The sequence below is a fragment of the Salvelinus namaycush genome, chromosome 3 (assembly GCF_016432855.1).
Source record: "Salvelinus namaycush isolate Seneca chromosome 3, SaNama_1.0, whole genome shotgun sequence".
In the NCBI taxonomy this organism is placed as follows: domain Eukaryota; kingdom Metazoa; phylum Chordata; class Actinopteri; order Salmoniformes; family Salmonidae; genus Salvelinus; species Salvelinus namaycush.
The window spans coordinates 23,081,391-23,094,565 of record NC_052309.1 but is presented as its reverse complement, the minus strand read 5'-3'; the positions used below and the strand labels follow the sequence as shown (position 1 = coordinate 23,094,565).

The 13,175-nt window shown below is 42.1% G+C and overlaps 1 protein-coding gene across 1 annotated transcript in view; it reads right to left on the bottom strand.

The window, feature by feature from the left end:
• Window positions 1-1,083: 1,083 nt before the first annotated feature.
• The window catches only part of LOC120045086 (ephrin-B1-like), a 77,022-nt gene continuing 64,930 nt past the window's right edge, over window positions 1,084-13,175 (bottom strand). Inside the window, exons 4-5 of the mRNA XM_038989956.1 lie at window positions 11,790-11,921; window positions 1,084-5,508 (exon numbers count right to left, since the gene is read on the bottom strand). Coding sequence (XP_038845884.1) covers window positions 5,117-5,508; window positions 11,790-11,921 — 524 coding nt within the window. The 3' untranslated portion in view covers window positions 1,084-5,116. The remainder of the gene's footprint in view (window positions 5,509-11,789; window positions 11,922-13,175) is intronic.

Here is a 13,175-nt window from a genome sequence, read left to right as displayed (position 1 = left end):
TAGATGCTGCCTCTACAAAAGCTAATGGGAATCCAAATAAACAAACTCTCTCTGGGCTTAGTGGCAGATGAGCATATCTTCCCCCAGGCTGTTGCCTATATTGCATTACTCTCAGATAGAGGTCGGGAATCTAATTCCATGCATGCCCTCCAAGTGCCACTCCATGGTTGCAAGATGTCTGGAGTATCTCTCAGAGAACATCCTGAGTTTTTGAATCCCTGGCACAAGGCAAATGACATGCCATATGTGCTTCATATTGGACCCAGTCAAGTATTTACTTAATGTTTTGCATATTAAAGAGGAGAGAAACAGAGGATCTGTGAATCCAGCAGCACTCTCTAAGCCATCTATTTAAAACATAGGCTTCAGATGGAACACCTGTCTTACAGAGACAGATCAAAGTTTTGGATGTAAAATAATGATAAAACAACATTTATTTTGTTCAGCTAAGAAATGTGGCTGTTGAAATATACACTGCATGTACACAATATTAGGAACACCTTCCTAATATTGAGTTGCACCCCCCTTTTCCCTCAGAACAGCCTCAATTCATTAGGGCATGGACTACAAAGTGTTGAAAGCGTTCCACAGGGATGCTGGCCCATGTTGACTCCAATGCTTCCCACAGTTGTGTCAAGTTGGCTGGATGTCCGGTGGGAGATGGACCATTCTTGATACACACAGGAAACTGTTGAGCGTGAAAAACCCAGCAGCATTGCAGTTCTTGACACATTCAAACCAGTGCGCCTGGCACCTACTACCATACCTCGTTCAAAAGCACTTAAATCTTTTGTCTTTCCCACTCACCCTCTGAATGGCACACATACACAATCCATGTCTCAATTGTCTCAAGGCTTAAAAAATAATTCTTTAACATATCTCCTCCTCTTCATCCACACTGATTGAAGTGTATTTAACAGGTGACATCAATAAGGGATCATAGCTTTCACCTGGTCAGTCTGCCAGGTGCTCCTAATGTTTTGTACACACACAGGGGTGCCTTGCGTAAGACACATTCTACTGTGCAGGGTCAATGCACCATATGTTATAGATTTTTTTTTATAAAAGACGACACCAGATAAATCCATAGGAAAAATTTATTTATCAATATGCAATATCAGGATTTCAAACTTGGCTCATGGAATTTCCATTCCATAGTAACTGGTTATGTTGAACATGGGTGTTGAAGCTGCGTGTGAATGAAAGGCGAAATATATGAACATGGAGCAGACGCAAAAAAACAAATTCACTGGGATTGCATACATGTACATTGAAAATAATACTGAATCATGAACAGAAATAAAACAATGACAATAATGATTTACTGAGGGCAGGGAAAGTGAGCAACCAGTCACACTGAACACGCCATTACTGTTTAAACTGTATTGAGCAGGAAAACCAAACCAAATAATGTAGATATTTTCCTTCTTACTCCTATAGCATGGAGATGGTCACACACTTCAGCTATCAGGTTGCTAAGCACTGCTGTAATATTTTTCAACTATGCGAGTGGCCTGGCCACCATACACAGCACAGCAGAGGTGGGCTGAAATTGGCTGTGTGGCTGATAGCTGAGGAAATGTCTGGGGCTTGAGCTGCTTTCTCATTAGAGCGAGCCAGAGATAATATCGTGATAATCTGCGGAGGTCAAGAGAGCGTGTCCATTTCACCTTGAGGGGTGTCGAAGGACTGAGATAGAGCCATGTATGTTGGCCTTATTTATTTCCCAAAGTCGCAAGCTCAGCAGACCTCCTCCAAGCACGATGCTTCTTCTTCACCTTGGACTCTCACGACTAGAGATGGAATTACTGTATCCTTGGTCAGTGAGACCATACAGAGAGTTTAGGGAAACTTGCACGGAAAGATGCCCGGAATAATGTATTGCTCATCTGACTATTTCAGCATGGGTAAAACATTTCTTTTTTACCTTTGGAGCATTGTATTATACTCAGACTCATCTTGATCAAAACATCAAGGCATCAAGTATTTACTTGGTTGCTCACCATACCCTGTTTTTAAGATCGCTAACATATCCATGGATTTCAAGAGGTGACTGTGTCACAGAGAAAATCTATCAAATGTATAGGAGAGTATCTGGCCCTTCTCTAGACTCCCAATCCAGTCCCCACCCACCCACAAACAGTCTGTGACAGCAAGAATGAAACTGAGGGGAAATAATGGTTCTCATGTTGTATGTATGTGGTGAACAATGATACAATTTTCTTCTTTCCTTGTAAGGCCTGGCACTTAAAACACCCGCTCTAAGAGATTTGTGTCTATAAAAAAATCAAGATTTATACAAAATGTCTTTCCAGAAACACACCTATTTACAAAATTCTGCATTAAAAAAACACATTTTACGATCATAAATGGGTCTCTATTAAATCTAACTTTAAAATGGTACTTTTTCACATATTTACATTATTTTAGGCCACTGTACTACCAAAAATAAAATAAAAAACAATAAACAAGCAGTAAAGGGACATCACATGTTACTTCTAGGACTACAGGGTATTGTGTTACTGTAAATAATTGAAGATCACACAGTGGTGTACACATTATCCTTAAATATTGTGAAGATGATCATTGTGTAATAAACTATACCTTTACCCAATGACAAACAACACACAACAATAAAACAATGCTTGTTCAATATCTAAAGAATTAGGATTCTGTTTGTTACCAGTTGGTCATTGACTTAATTTGAGCTTTATTCTTAACACTTTGATAAAACTTAGTTACAGTATAATTCAGTTCAAAACAAACAAAATATGTTTAAAAAATGTCAAATCATGGTTAGAGTCATATTTGTATATGTTGTAGACATAATTTATTTCTGTAATGTAAGTGATAATGTACAAGACACCGGGAAGGCAAAAGTCAACTTTGAGGCTATTTTTGAGCGAAACAATGTTAATTTATCCAAATAAATCCAGACTGAAAAAAAAATATATATAATGTTTCAAAAGAACAGTCAATCTGCTCTAACCCTCAAAGCAAACAAATATGTCAGTCTAGTCACGTCCATCTAAATAACAGTGAATCTGCTCTCTTATCTGAAACAATGCCAACAAACTGGTAGCACATGTCCTGCTCTCGCTGATAAACTTCTTAATAACTTAAAATAATCTCAATGTTATCAACATGAAAAGTATGCCAGAGTAATTCTACTGTAAATACATGACAGTATCTATCTTGTTTCAAAATAAACACACACGACTAGACTATGGGACCCACTTAAGTACATGGAGATAAGATATTGAAACAGAAAACATGTGTGATGATTCATGTTGAAAACAATTTGGTACCAGTGTAATCTTGCCTGGTCTTTGAGGATGCCAGGTGATAGGAATGGTAAGTCATTAGTCCTCCTCCTGAAGACACCAGAGATGTTTTAGCGCCATCCCTTTGCGGTTGTAACAAGGGTAAAACTCTTTAGGAATTAAAAAAACCTTTTTGTGAGTAGGAACAGTTTAAGATAAATATGTACTGTATTGCAATTACGTTTGTACAACAATTTGTAATGTAGCAGAATCATTACTTACTTTAAGTGTCCACTCTGTACCTCTCTTGTCTGCGCTGTGTTTTTTTTTAAAGGTTTGGTTTTCTCATCATCGCACAGTTGAGGAGAATAGGGACTGGAGCTGGTTGCCAAACTCTTTCCATTGTCCTCTAACAAGCTTTTATGGAGATGCACAGCACGTTGGACATTACCTGCATCCCTTCTCATTCTGAGCACACGACTGATCCAGGCACCATGCCTAAGTGGCTATGAATGAATTCAGACTCAAACATGAATGTGGCAAACAATAAAACCATCCTTAGCTACATCCCTAGCATTCCACTGTCTCCGGGCGCAGAACTATCACTACAAATGTCATACCGTTAGGTGAACGCAAATCATTCCCTCCGAAGTCATCCAATTCTTCTGAGAGCACGGCCTTTAGGTGGGAGCAAAAGGCTCTGCTCCTTTGATAACATCTTAATTGCTTCCACACTTTTTTCTGCTCAAACAAATTTGATCTTGTTATTCTTTTTCACAAAGGGGAAAACTCGGAATGAAAACCCTCGAGGCCGCTCAGACACAGAAGTGACCTGTCATTTTGAAACATAACCTTTTCATTTTCTTAAAATTTATTTCAGTCATGATGACCTCTCACCGCAATTGAGTATGAGCTATTTGTCTTTCATTAATTCACATCCAGGGTGAGACATGTTCATTGCTAGTTTTTTCCCACCACAGTTGCATACCTGACTTTGCCTGTTCTGACACGCTTAAAGAAATATAACAGGAGACACATACTGAACACAATTATGGGACCTACATATGTAAGTGTTTTTTTTTTTATAAACAGAAAGAGTGGACAACCTCAAAATAGCCATTAATGACAGAGATCGTCCTACATGTGACAAAGTATCAGTAAAGGATACATGAAAAATATTAATATTTACCATAATATAGTATGTATTAACTAGATATTCAGTAGAAATATTAATATTTACCATAATATAGCATGTATTAACTAGATATTCAGTAGAAAAGAAACACAATGTTGAAGGAGCAGACACTGGTGAAAAGCAAGCTACTGTAGGTGACTGATAAAAAACAATAGCGCAGGTAAAACACATTTGTTGTGAAAGGGAAGTGTATTTTGCTGTCATCACACTGTGCCTTTTTCTGTCTCTGAGCAAACCATGGAGGCTTCATTACAGGAATGGAGCCCATGAGTGACAGCCCTATTGCAGGGTCCTTTGTTTGTGTAGTATACCCTGTTTGCAACTCGTCTCCATTGTCAGAGTGAAGGCTTCTCTACGCCATAGGCTTTACCATCTTATAGTCTTCTCAGACACACAGTATAGCAAAACTTGGGCGAATTAAAATTTCTAGCTTGAAGCAGGAAGAGAAGACGACACAAACTCTTCAAAACCTGCCTTTGGCCTATCCGGAAACATAAAACATGTTTCAACTACTGTGTCCAGGACAACCTTCTTTCATTTCTGTTCTTGTGTCACTATTTTGAACATCAAAAGTGTCTTTCAACATCAGACGGACAAGGTAGTAAAAGGTAGGCCAGAATTCTCCCCTACAGCAAGCATCCTAGACATAGTCGTTGCCTCAGACCTTGTAGTAGATGTTGGCTGGGCTTTGCGCTGGCATCTCTTGGACTATATAAACCGGATGGCCGTATTCCCCGCTCACCTTCTCGTAATGGGGGCAGTAGTTGTTTTCTGTAGTCCGTAGCGGGATGATGATGTCACTGGGTTCGGAGCCGGCGTTCCCAGAGCACTTGGGGCTGGCCAGCGTGCTGAGTGACAGAGCGGTGGTCCGCTGCTGGGTGTGCTTGCGGTTCCTCTTCTTCAGCTTGATCAGCAGGACGATGAGGATGATGATGATCAGGAGGAAGATGACGCATCCCGCCCCGATGACTGCAAACAGCGCTGGCTTGGAGGCAAAGAAACCCTCCGCTGAGTCGGACGAGTCTGACTTGTTGTCCTGGTTCATGGTGTCTGTGGATGGAAGAAAAAAGGAATCAGTTAGCAGCAGGGAAAGAACGAGCAGTGGTCTGCTTGGCAGACTGTCAGACAAAGCTGTACTGTTGCTGATCATGATAGAGGTGGAACCCTGCGAGTGTGCAAATGGGTTCTCAAAGAGAAAAAAGGCTTCTTCCATTATTCCTCTGAATTGAGTGAGTAACTAGGGGCTTCCTGACTGTGTGGCCTTTGTGAGCATGTGGGGGTGTCAGTTTTAGACAGATGATAGCTCATTTCTTCTTGGCATGCATCTTGAGAGCGAGGGGAGGATTAAACTGTGTATGTTTAGCCATATGTTATAACTCCACATGAGGGGGTAAAGGAAGAGAAACTGTTTAAATGTATATTACCGGCTTGAGGGAAAAGAAAACACCAGTCTCTCATTAGACACAGAGGATGAGGACTGAGTCCAATTAGAGTGGCATGCCTATTTCCTGTGTGGTCCTGAAGCCTCCCTCCCTAACCCTCCCTCCCCTTCTTCACTATTTATACTCCGCTGCATCCCAGCTCTGCCTGCCTGGAAGCACAGTTTCCACCGCTGCCTGTCTGTCTGGGAGCATAGCTTCCACTGCTGCCTGGGAGCATAGCGCACACTGCTGCTTGTCTGCCTGGGAGCATAGCTTCCACTGCTGCCTGTATGCCTGGGAGCATAGCTTCCACTGCTGCCTGTCTGTCTGGGAGCATAGCTTCCACTGCTGCCTGTCTGCCTGGGAGCATAGCTTCCACTGCTGCCTGTATGCCTGGGAGCATAGCTTCCACTGCTGCCTGTCTGTCTGGGAGCATAGCTTCCACTGCTGCCTGTCTGTCTGGGAGCATAGCTTCCACTGCTGCCTGGGAGCATAGCGCACACTGCTGCTTGTCTGCCTGGGAGCATAGCTTCCACTACTGCCTGTATGCCTGGGAGCATAGCTTCCACTGCTGCCTGTCTGTCTGGGAGCATAGCTTCCACTGCTGCCTGTCTGCCTGGGAGCATAGCTTCCACTGCTGCCTGTCTGCCTGGGAGCATAGCTTCCACTGCTGCCTGTCTGTCTGGGAGCATAGCTTCCACTGCTGCCTGTCTGTCTGGGAGCATAGCTTCCACTGCTGCCTGTCTGTCTGGGAGCATAGCTTCCACTGCTGCCTGGCTGCCTGGGAGCATAGCTTCCACTGCTGCCTGCCTGCCTGGGAGCATCGCTTCCACTGCTGACTGCCTGCCCAATGCTGCTGCCGCACTGTCAAAACGGAGGCTGCTAGCTACAGTGCCTTGCAAAGTATTCATCCCCCTTGCCGTTTTTCCTATTTTGTTGCATTACAACCTGTAATTGAAATAGATTTTTATTTGGATTTCATGTAACGGACATATACAAAATAGTCCAAATTGGTGAAGTGAAAAAAATTCTAAAAACGACAAGTGGTGCGTGCATATGTATCACTCCCTTTGCTATGAAGCCCCTAAATAAGATCTGGTGCAACCAATTACCCTCAGAAGTCACATAATTAGTTAAATAAAGTCCACCTGTGTGCAATCTAAGTGTCACATGATCTCAGTATATATACAAACCTGTTCCGAAAGGCCCCAGAGTCTGCAACACCACTAAGCAAGGGGCACCACCAAGCAAGCGGAACCATGAAGACCAAGGAGCTCTCCAAACAGGTCAGGGACAACGTTGTGGAGAAGTACAGATCAGGGTTAGGTTATAAAAAAATATCTGAAACTTTGAACATCCCACGGAGCACCATTAAATCCATTATTAAAAAATGGAAAGAATATAGCACCACAACAAACCTGCCAAGAGAGTGCCGCCACCAAAACTCACGGACCAGGCAAGGAGGGCATTAATCAGAAAGGCAACAAAGAGACCAAAGATAACCCTGAAGGAGCAGCAAAGCTCCACAGCGGAGATTGGAGTATCTGTCCATAGGACCACTTTAAGCCGTACACTCCACAGAGCTGGGCTTTACAGAAGAGTGACCAGAAAAAAGCCATTGCCTAAAGAAAAAAATAATCAAACACGTTTGGTGTTCGCCAAAAGGCATGTCAAATGAGACAAAAATTTTGTTTTTTGGCCATCAGGGAAAATACTATGTCTGGCGCAAACCCAACACCTCTCATCACCACGAGAACACCATCCCCACAATGAAGCATGGTGGTGGCAGCATCATGCTGTGGGGATGGTTTTTTATCGGCAGGGACTGGGAAACTGGTCAGAAATGAAGGAACGATGGATGGCGCTAAATACAGGGAAATTCTTGAGGGAAACCTGTTTCAGTCTTCCAGAGATTTGCTGGAGGTTCACCTTCCAGCAGGACAATGACCCTAAGCATACTGATAAAGCAACACTTGAGTGGTTTAAGGGGAAACATTTAAATGTCTTGGAATGGCCTAGTCAAAGCCCAGACCTCAATCCAATTGAGAATCTGTGGTATGACTTAAAGATTGCTGTACACCAGAGGAACCCATCCAGCTTGAAGGAGCTGGAGCAGTTTTGCCTTGAAGAATGGGCAAAAATCCCAGTGGCTAGATTTGCCAAGCTTATAGAGACATACCCCAAGAGACTTGCAGCTGTAATTGCTGCAAAAGGTGGCTCTACAAAGTATTGACTTTGGGGGGAGGGGGGTGAATTTTTATGCACGCTCAAGTTTTCAGACTTTTTGTTTTATTTCTTGTTTGTTTCACAAAAAAATATTTTGCATCTTCAAAGTGGTAGGCATGTTGTGTAAATCAAATGATACAAACCCCCCCAAAAATCAATTTTAATTCCAGGTTGTAAGGCAACAAAATAGGAAAAATGCCAAGGGGGGTGAATACTTGCGTAAGCCACTGTACGTTTACACTGGGGATGGAGGGATGGATTCCACAGTGAACCAAATCTCAGCTCTTATTATTTGTTCATTTATTTTGCAGGGTAAGATGACCTTGATGAAAGCGGAAGGAAATCCCATTTCAAAGTTGGCAGATGGAAAACAACAGACTATTGATCGTACATGAGACCATAGAGCCCAATGTGTGTGTTGAAGGCAATGGAAGTCTGTCGGTCCCCATTGCTTTTATTTTCCTGCTTGTCAGAAATATGTTGAGTGAACAAAAGACTAGTTTGTTCTCGCTCACATTAATGAAGACCACCTGCCAGTTAATAAGAGGACGTTATCGTGACACGGAACATTGGCTTTCCTCAAGATCGTCTGAATGATTATGAAACACTAGAATTATTCAAATTACTTCTGGGTGAACAAATTTTCACATTTGCACCTAACTGTAAGCCCATGCCAACACTTCAGAATGTTCTGAATAATTTATAGAAATCTATTCTGGCTATCTCTCTACCCAGTTTAATTTAGATGTTGAGCATGAATGACTGTACAGAACGTGTTATTTATCATGTGTTTTCCTCACATTCTACGGAGACCGCTTCTGCTTCCAAAGAGCTTAATAGCTCAGGAAAAATGTGCATACAAATTAAAGAGGTTTAACCTCTTTGTATTACAGAGAAAACAACATTTTACATTTAAATCGATTGAATGATTGGCAGAAGGAAGCCGTTTCCCTTGTTAAAAGCATTTTTCTGAATGCTTAGTCCCCTCCTGTACTCCCTGTTCACCCACAACTGTGTGGCCGCACACGACTCCAACACCATCCTTAAGTTTGCTGATGACCAGATGGTGGTAGGCCTGATCACCGACGACGATGAGACAGCCTATAGGGAGGATGTCAGTTACCTGGCAGTGTGGTGCCAGGACAACAACCTCTCCCTCAACGTTAGCAGGGCAAAGGAGCTGATCGTGGACTACAGGAAACGGAGATCAGAGCACGCCCCCATCCACATCAACGGGGCTGTAGTGGAGCGGGTCGAGAGCTTCAAGTTCCTTAGTGTCCACATCATTAAGGAATTAACATGGTCCACACTCACCAACACAGTCGTGGCGGGGCATGACAACGCCTCTACCCCCTCAGGAGGCTGAAAAGATTTGGCATGGGCCCTCAGATCCTCAAAAAGGTGTACAGCTACACCATTGAGAACATCTTGATTGCCTGCATCACCGCTTGGTATGGCAACTGTTTGGCATCTGACCACAAGGCGCTAAAGATGGTGGTGCAGACGGCCCAGTACATCACTAGGGCCGAGCTCCCTGCCATCCAGGACCTCTATACCAGGCGGTGTCAGAGGAAGGCCCGGAAAATTGTCAAAGACCCCAGCCACCCAAGCCATAGACTGTTCACTCTGCTACAGCACAGCAAGCGGTACCGGAGCGCCAAGTCTGGAACCATAAGTCTGCTGAACATTTAATTAAATGGCCACCGAACTATTACATTGACCCTTTTTTGCACTGACTCTCTTACACTGAATCTATGCACAATCACTGAACTCACACACTCAGACATTATTACACTGACACTCCAACACACACTACATATGCTCACACCCACACACACACACACACACACACACACACTTTCACACGCTTCACATACACTGCTACTACTCTGATTATTATCTATCCTGATTGCCTAGTCACTTTTACCCGTACCTACATGTACATATTACCTCAACTACTTCGTACCCCTGCACATTGACTTGTTACATGTACTCCTTGTATAAAGCCTCATTATTTATTACGTTACCATTTCTTACTTTTTAACTGTGCATTGTTGGGAAAGGGCTCGTAAGTAAGCATTTCATGGTAAAGTCTACACCTGTTGTATTTGGTGCATGTGACAAATAAAATTTGATTGGAATTACCTATGATATCTGTGCTCCTCTGTCAAACAGGGCGATGCTTCAACACAACAAAGGCAAAGCATTGTAACGAATATCTCACAGTATCTTTTAACTTTATAGCAGAGGGATAAACTTCCCAAAAGTATCCCCAAATGTTTAAATGATGAAGTATTTGTAAGTTGAAACGTATCATTTCGTTCCTGCTGGCAGCTCTGACAATAAACCCATGCATATTGTGTCTGCTGTCCTGATTGGCTTTGGATCAGTTGTGTGCGTTTGGCCGCGTTCAGCTGTGGAGCTGTGCAGACAGGCATGATAAACCATCGACCTTTATTACATTCCTCTTCACCCGAGGTATGAGAGCTCTCGGGTAAGTCAGACTCAACAGGTTGTTATGGCGGCGCTCTTCTTCCTTCTATGCAGTTAAAGGAATAGGACAGAAACAAAAGTTCAAAGAAACACACATCAAGAAAAATGTCTGCCAAACCTTCACATTGAAAGAAAACCGCACTGTGGGAGACTTGGCAGCTGTCCATGATGAGAGGGAAGGCCACTTTTTCCAGAACATCTGATTTTATTTTGTCCTGCAGCAGAGCCAGAACCCTTGGGCCCAAATGACTTTCTAAACCTATATAAACTTCAGCATTTTCTGCTTCCCTGTAAAAAAATACCATTCTGGTGACTGAAACCCTAGCAAAATAAATACAAATGGATCTATCCAATATGCAGAAATCCTGCTCTTTATCTGCAGCTAGATCTCAGCCTAACAGCTAGGATTTTAATTTTTCATTACCACACTTGAGCACCGTGTCTATCCACATTACTACTCAGCATAATTAAAAAAGTGGATCAGTGTAACTTTCTCAAACCAAAAGGGAAACATATAATGTGTGTGTGTGTGTGTGTGTGTGTGTGTGTGTGTGTGTGTGTGTGTGTGTGTGTGTGTGTGTGTGTGTGTGTGTGTGTGTGTGTGTGTGTGTGTGTGTGTGTGTGTGTGTGTCCACAAAAATTGTAAACAAACAAATAATTTTACCAACCCGGGACATTTTGTTAGTCCCCACAAGGTCAAATGCTATTTCTAGTGGGTTTAGGGTTAAGGTTAGAATTAGTGTTAAGCTTAGAATTAGGGTTAGGTGCTAGGGTTAGGTTAAAGGTTAGGGTTAAGGTTAGGTTTTGGGAAAATAGGATTTTGAATGGGACTGAATTGGGTTTCCCCACAAGTTTAGTTATACAATACTGTGTGTGTGTGTGTGTGTGTGTGTGTGTGTGTGTGTGTGTGTGTGTGTGTGTGTGTGTGTGTGTGTGTGTGTGTGTGTGTGTGTGTGTGTGTGTGTGTGTGTGTGTGTGTGTGTGTGTGTGTGGCGGATGTGGGGGAGCATTGTACAGAGAACAATGGTTTCACAGAGTGGGATACAGTATTGGAAGCAAACCATGACCTTTTGGCATTGAAGGTTACAGTCAAATCTTGCACACTGATAATAAGGACTAGAGCACAAAACCGGGAAACAGGGGTCATACTGTGGCAAATACTCCTTTTCCCACAAGTCTGAGCATCCTCACCTTTGTTGCCTGGCTCCACGGCTCCACCCCTGCCCCCCTTATTATTTGGTTTGGTGGTTGTCTCCTTCACAACGTTTTCCTCTTGGCTGGGCTTCTCTGTTATCACTGGGTCCGGTACAACTGTGTTCGGGTCTGCAATTTGGACGAAGAACGTTAACAAAGTTAGATTCCAATGTGAATATTGTAAATGCTGTTGGTCCTTTTAGTATCATTTTCCAATAAAGATTTAAAATGGGGTGTGGAATGGGAGCCATAGTAATCAGTTCCTTTGACCCCAATTGTATGTCCTAATTAAAGCCAATGAATATAAAGTCTGAGGCATGCATGACAGTGTCTGCTATAACCTGCCAAATGAAGCTATAAAAAAGGCATTAGTCATTTTTTGCGGTAACACTTTACTTGACACATAGAGTCATAACACGTTATGACACGATCATAACCATGTCATAATATGTCATAATAGCTGACAACCTGTTATAATGTGGTCATAACACTGTCACAACACATATTTAGACCTGTTGTGACATACAGTATATTGTGTTCTTTTATGGCTGGTTATGACGCCTACATAAGAGTGTCAAAACCCAAAAAACCTACCACACAAGGCAAAATATTCCATTACACCATAGCCTACGTGTTAACTGTATAGTTCTGTTTGTTTTTTATTGACCATATTAAATTATTATATTAATTGCATATTAATTGCATACACATTGATGTCAGACACGCACCTACCCCAATGCTCTGTTGCTGATGACTGGGATGAATGCAGGAGCAGATTTCAGGAGCAGGACAAGACACCCTCTTTTTGACTGATAACTGATATAACGGCATGCACGTGATAGGCCTATCTGGCTTATATGATTATGATGGTCAGAATGCTTCTTGAAAGTGTCATAAAGTGTATTTTCTTAGTCCAAGTAAAGTGACACAGGATGGTCATGTTTTTTGACAGTGTCATAAAGTGTATTTTCTTGGTCCAAATAAAGTGACGAAGGTTGGTCATAATGCTTTATGACAGTGTCATATTTTCTATAAGCTATTTAAAATATGATGGAAAAAAACATGACTGTAAAGAATTCATTACAAACAAAGGATTTTATAAACAAACTTTCAAACAAAAGGAAACTTCTTAGCAGGGAAATCAATTATCTGAACAAATAATTTGAATAAATGTAGGTGTCATAACCAGCCATAAAATAATGTAATATACTGTATGTCACAACAGGTGTAAATATGGGTCATGACAGTGTTATGACCATATTATGACATGTTATGTCAAGTTATGTCAGCTGTTGTGACATATTATGACATGGTTATGAGCAGTGTCAAGTAAAGTGTTACCCTTTTTTCATTGTTCCCCTGAGTGTCATCAATGTAGAAGCA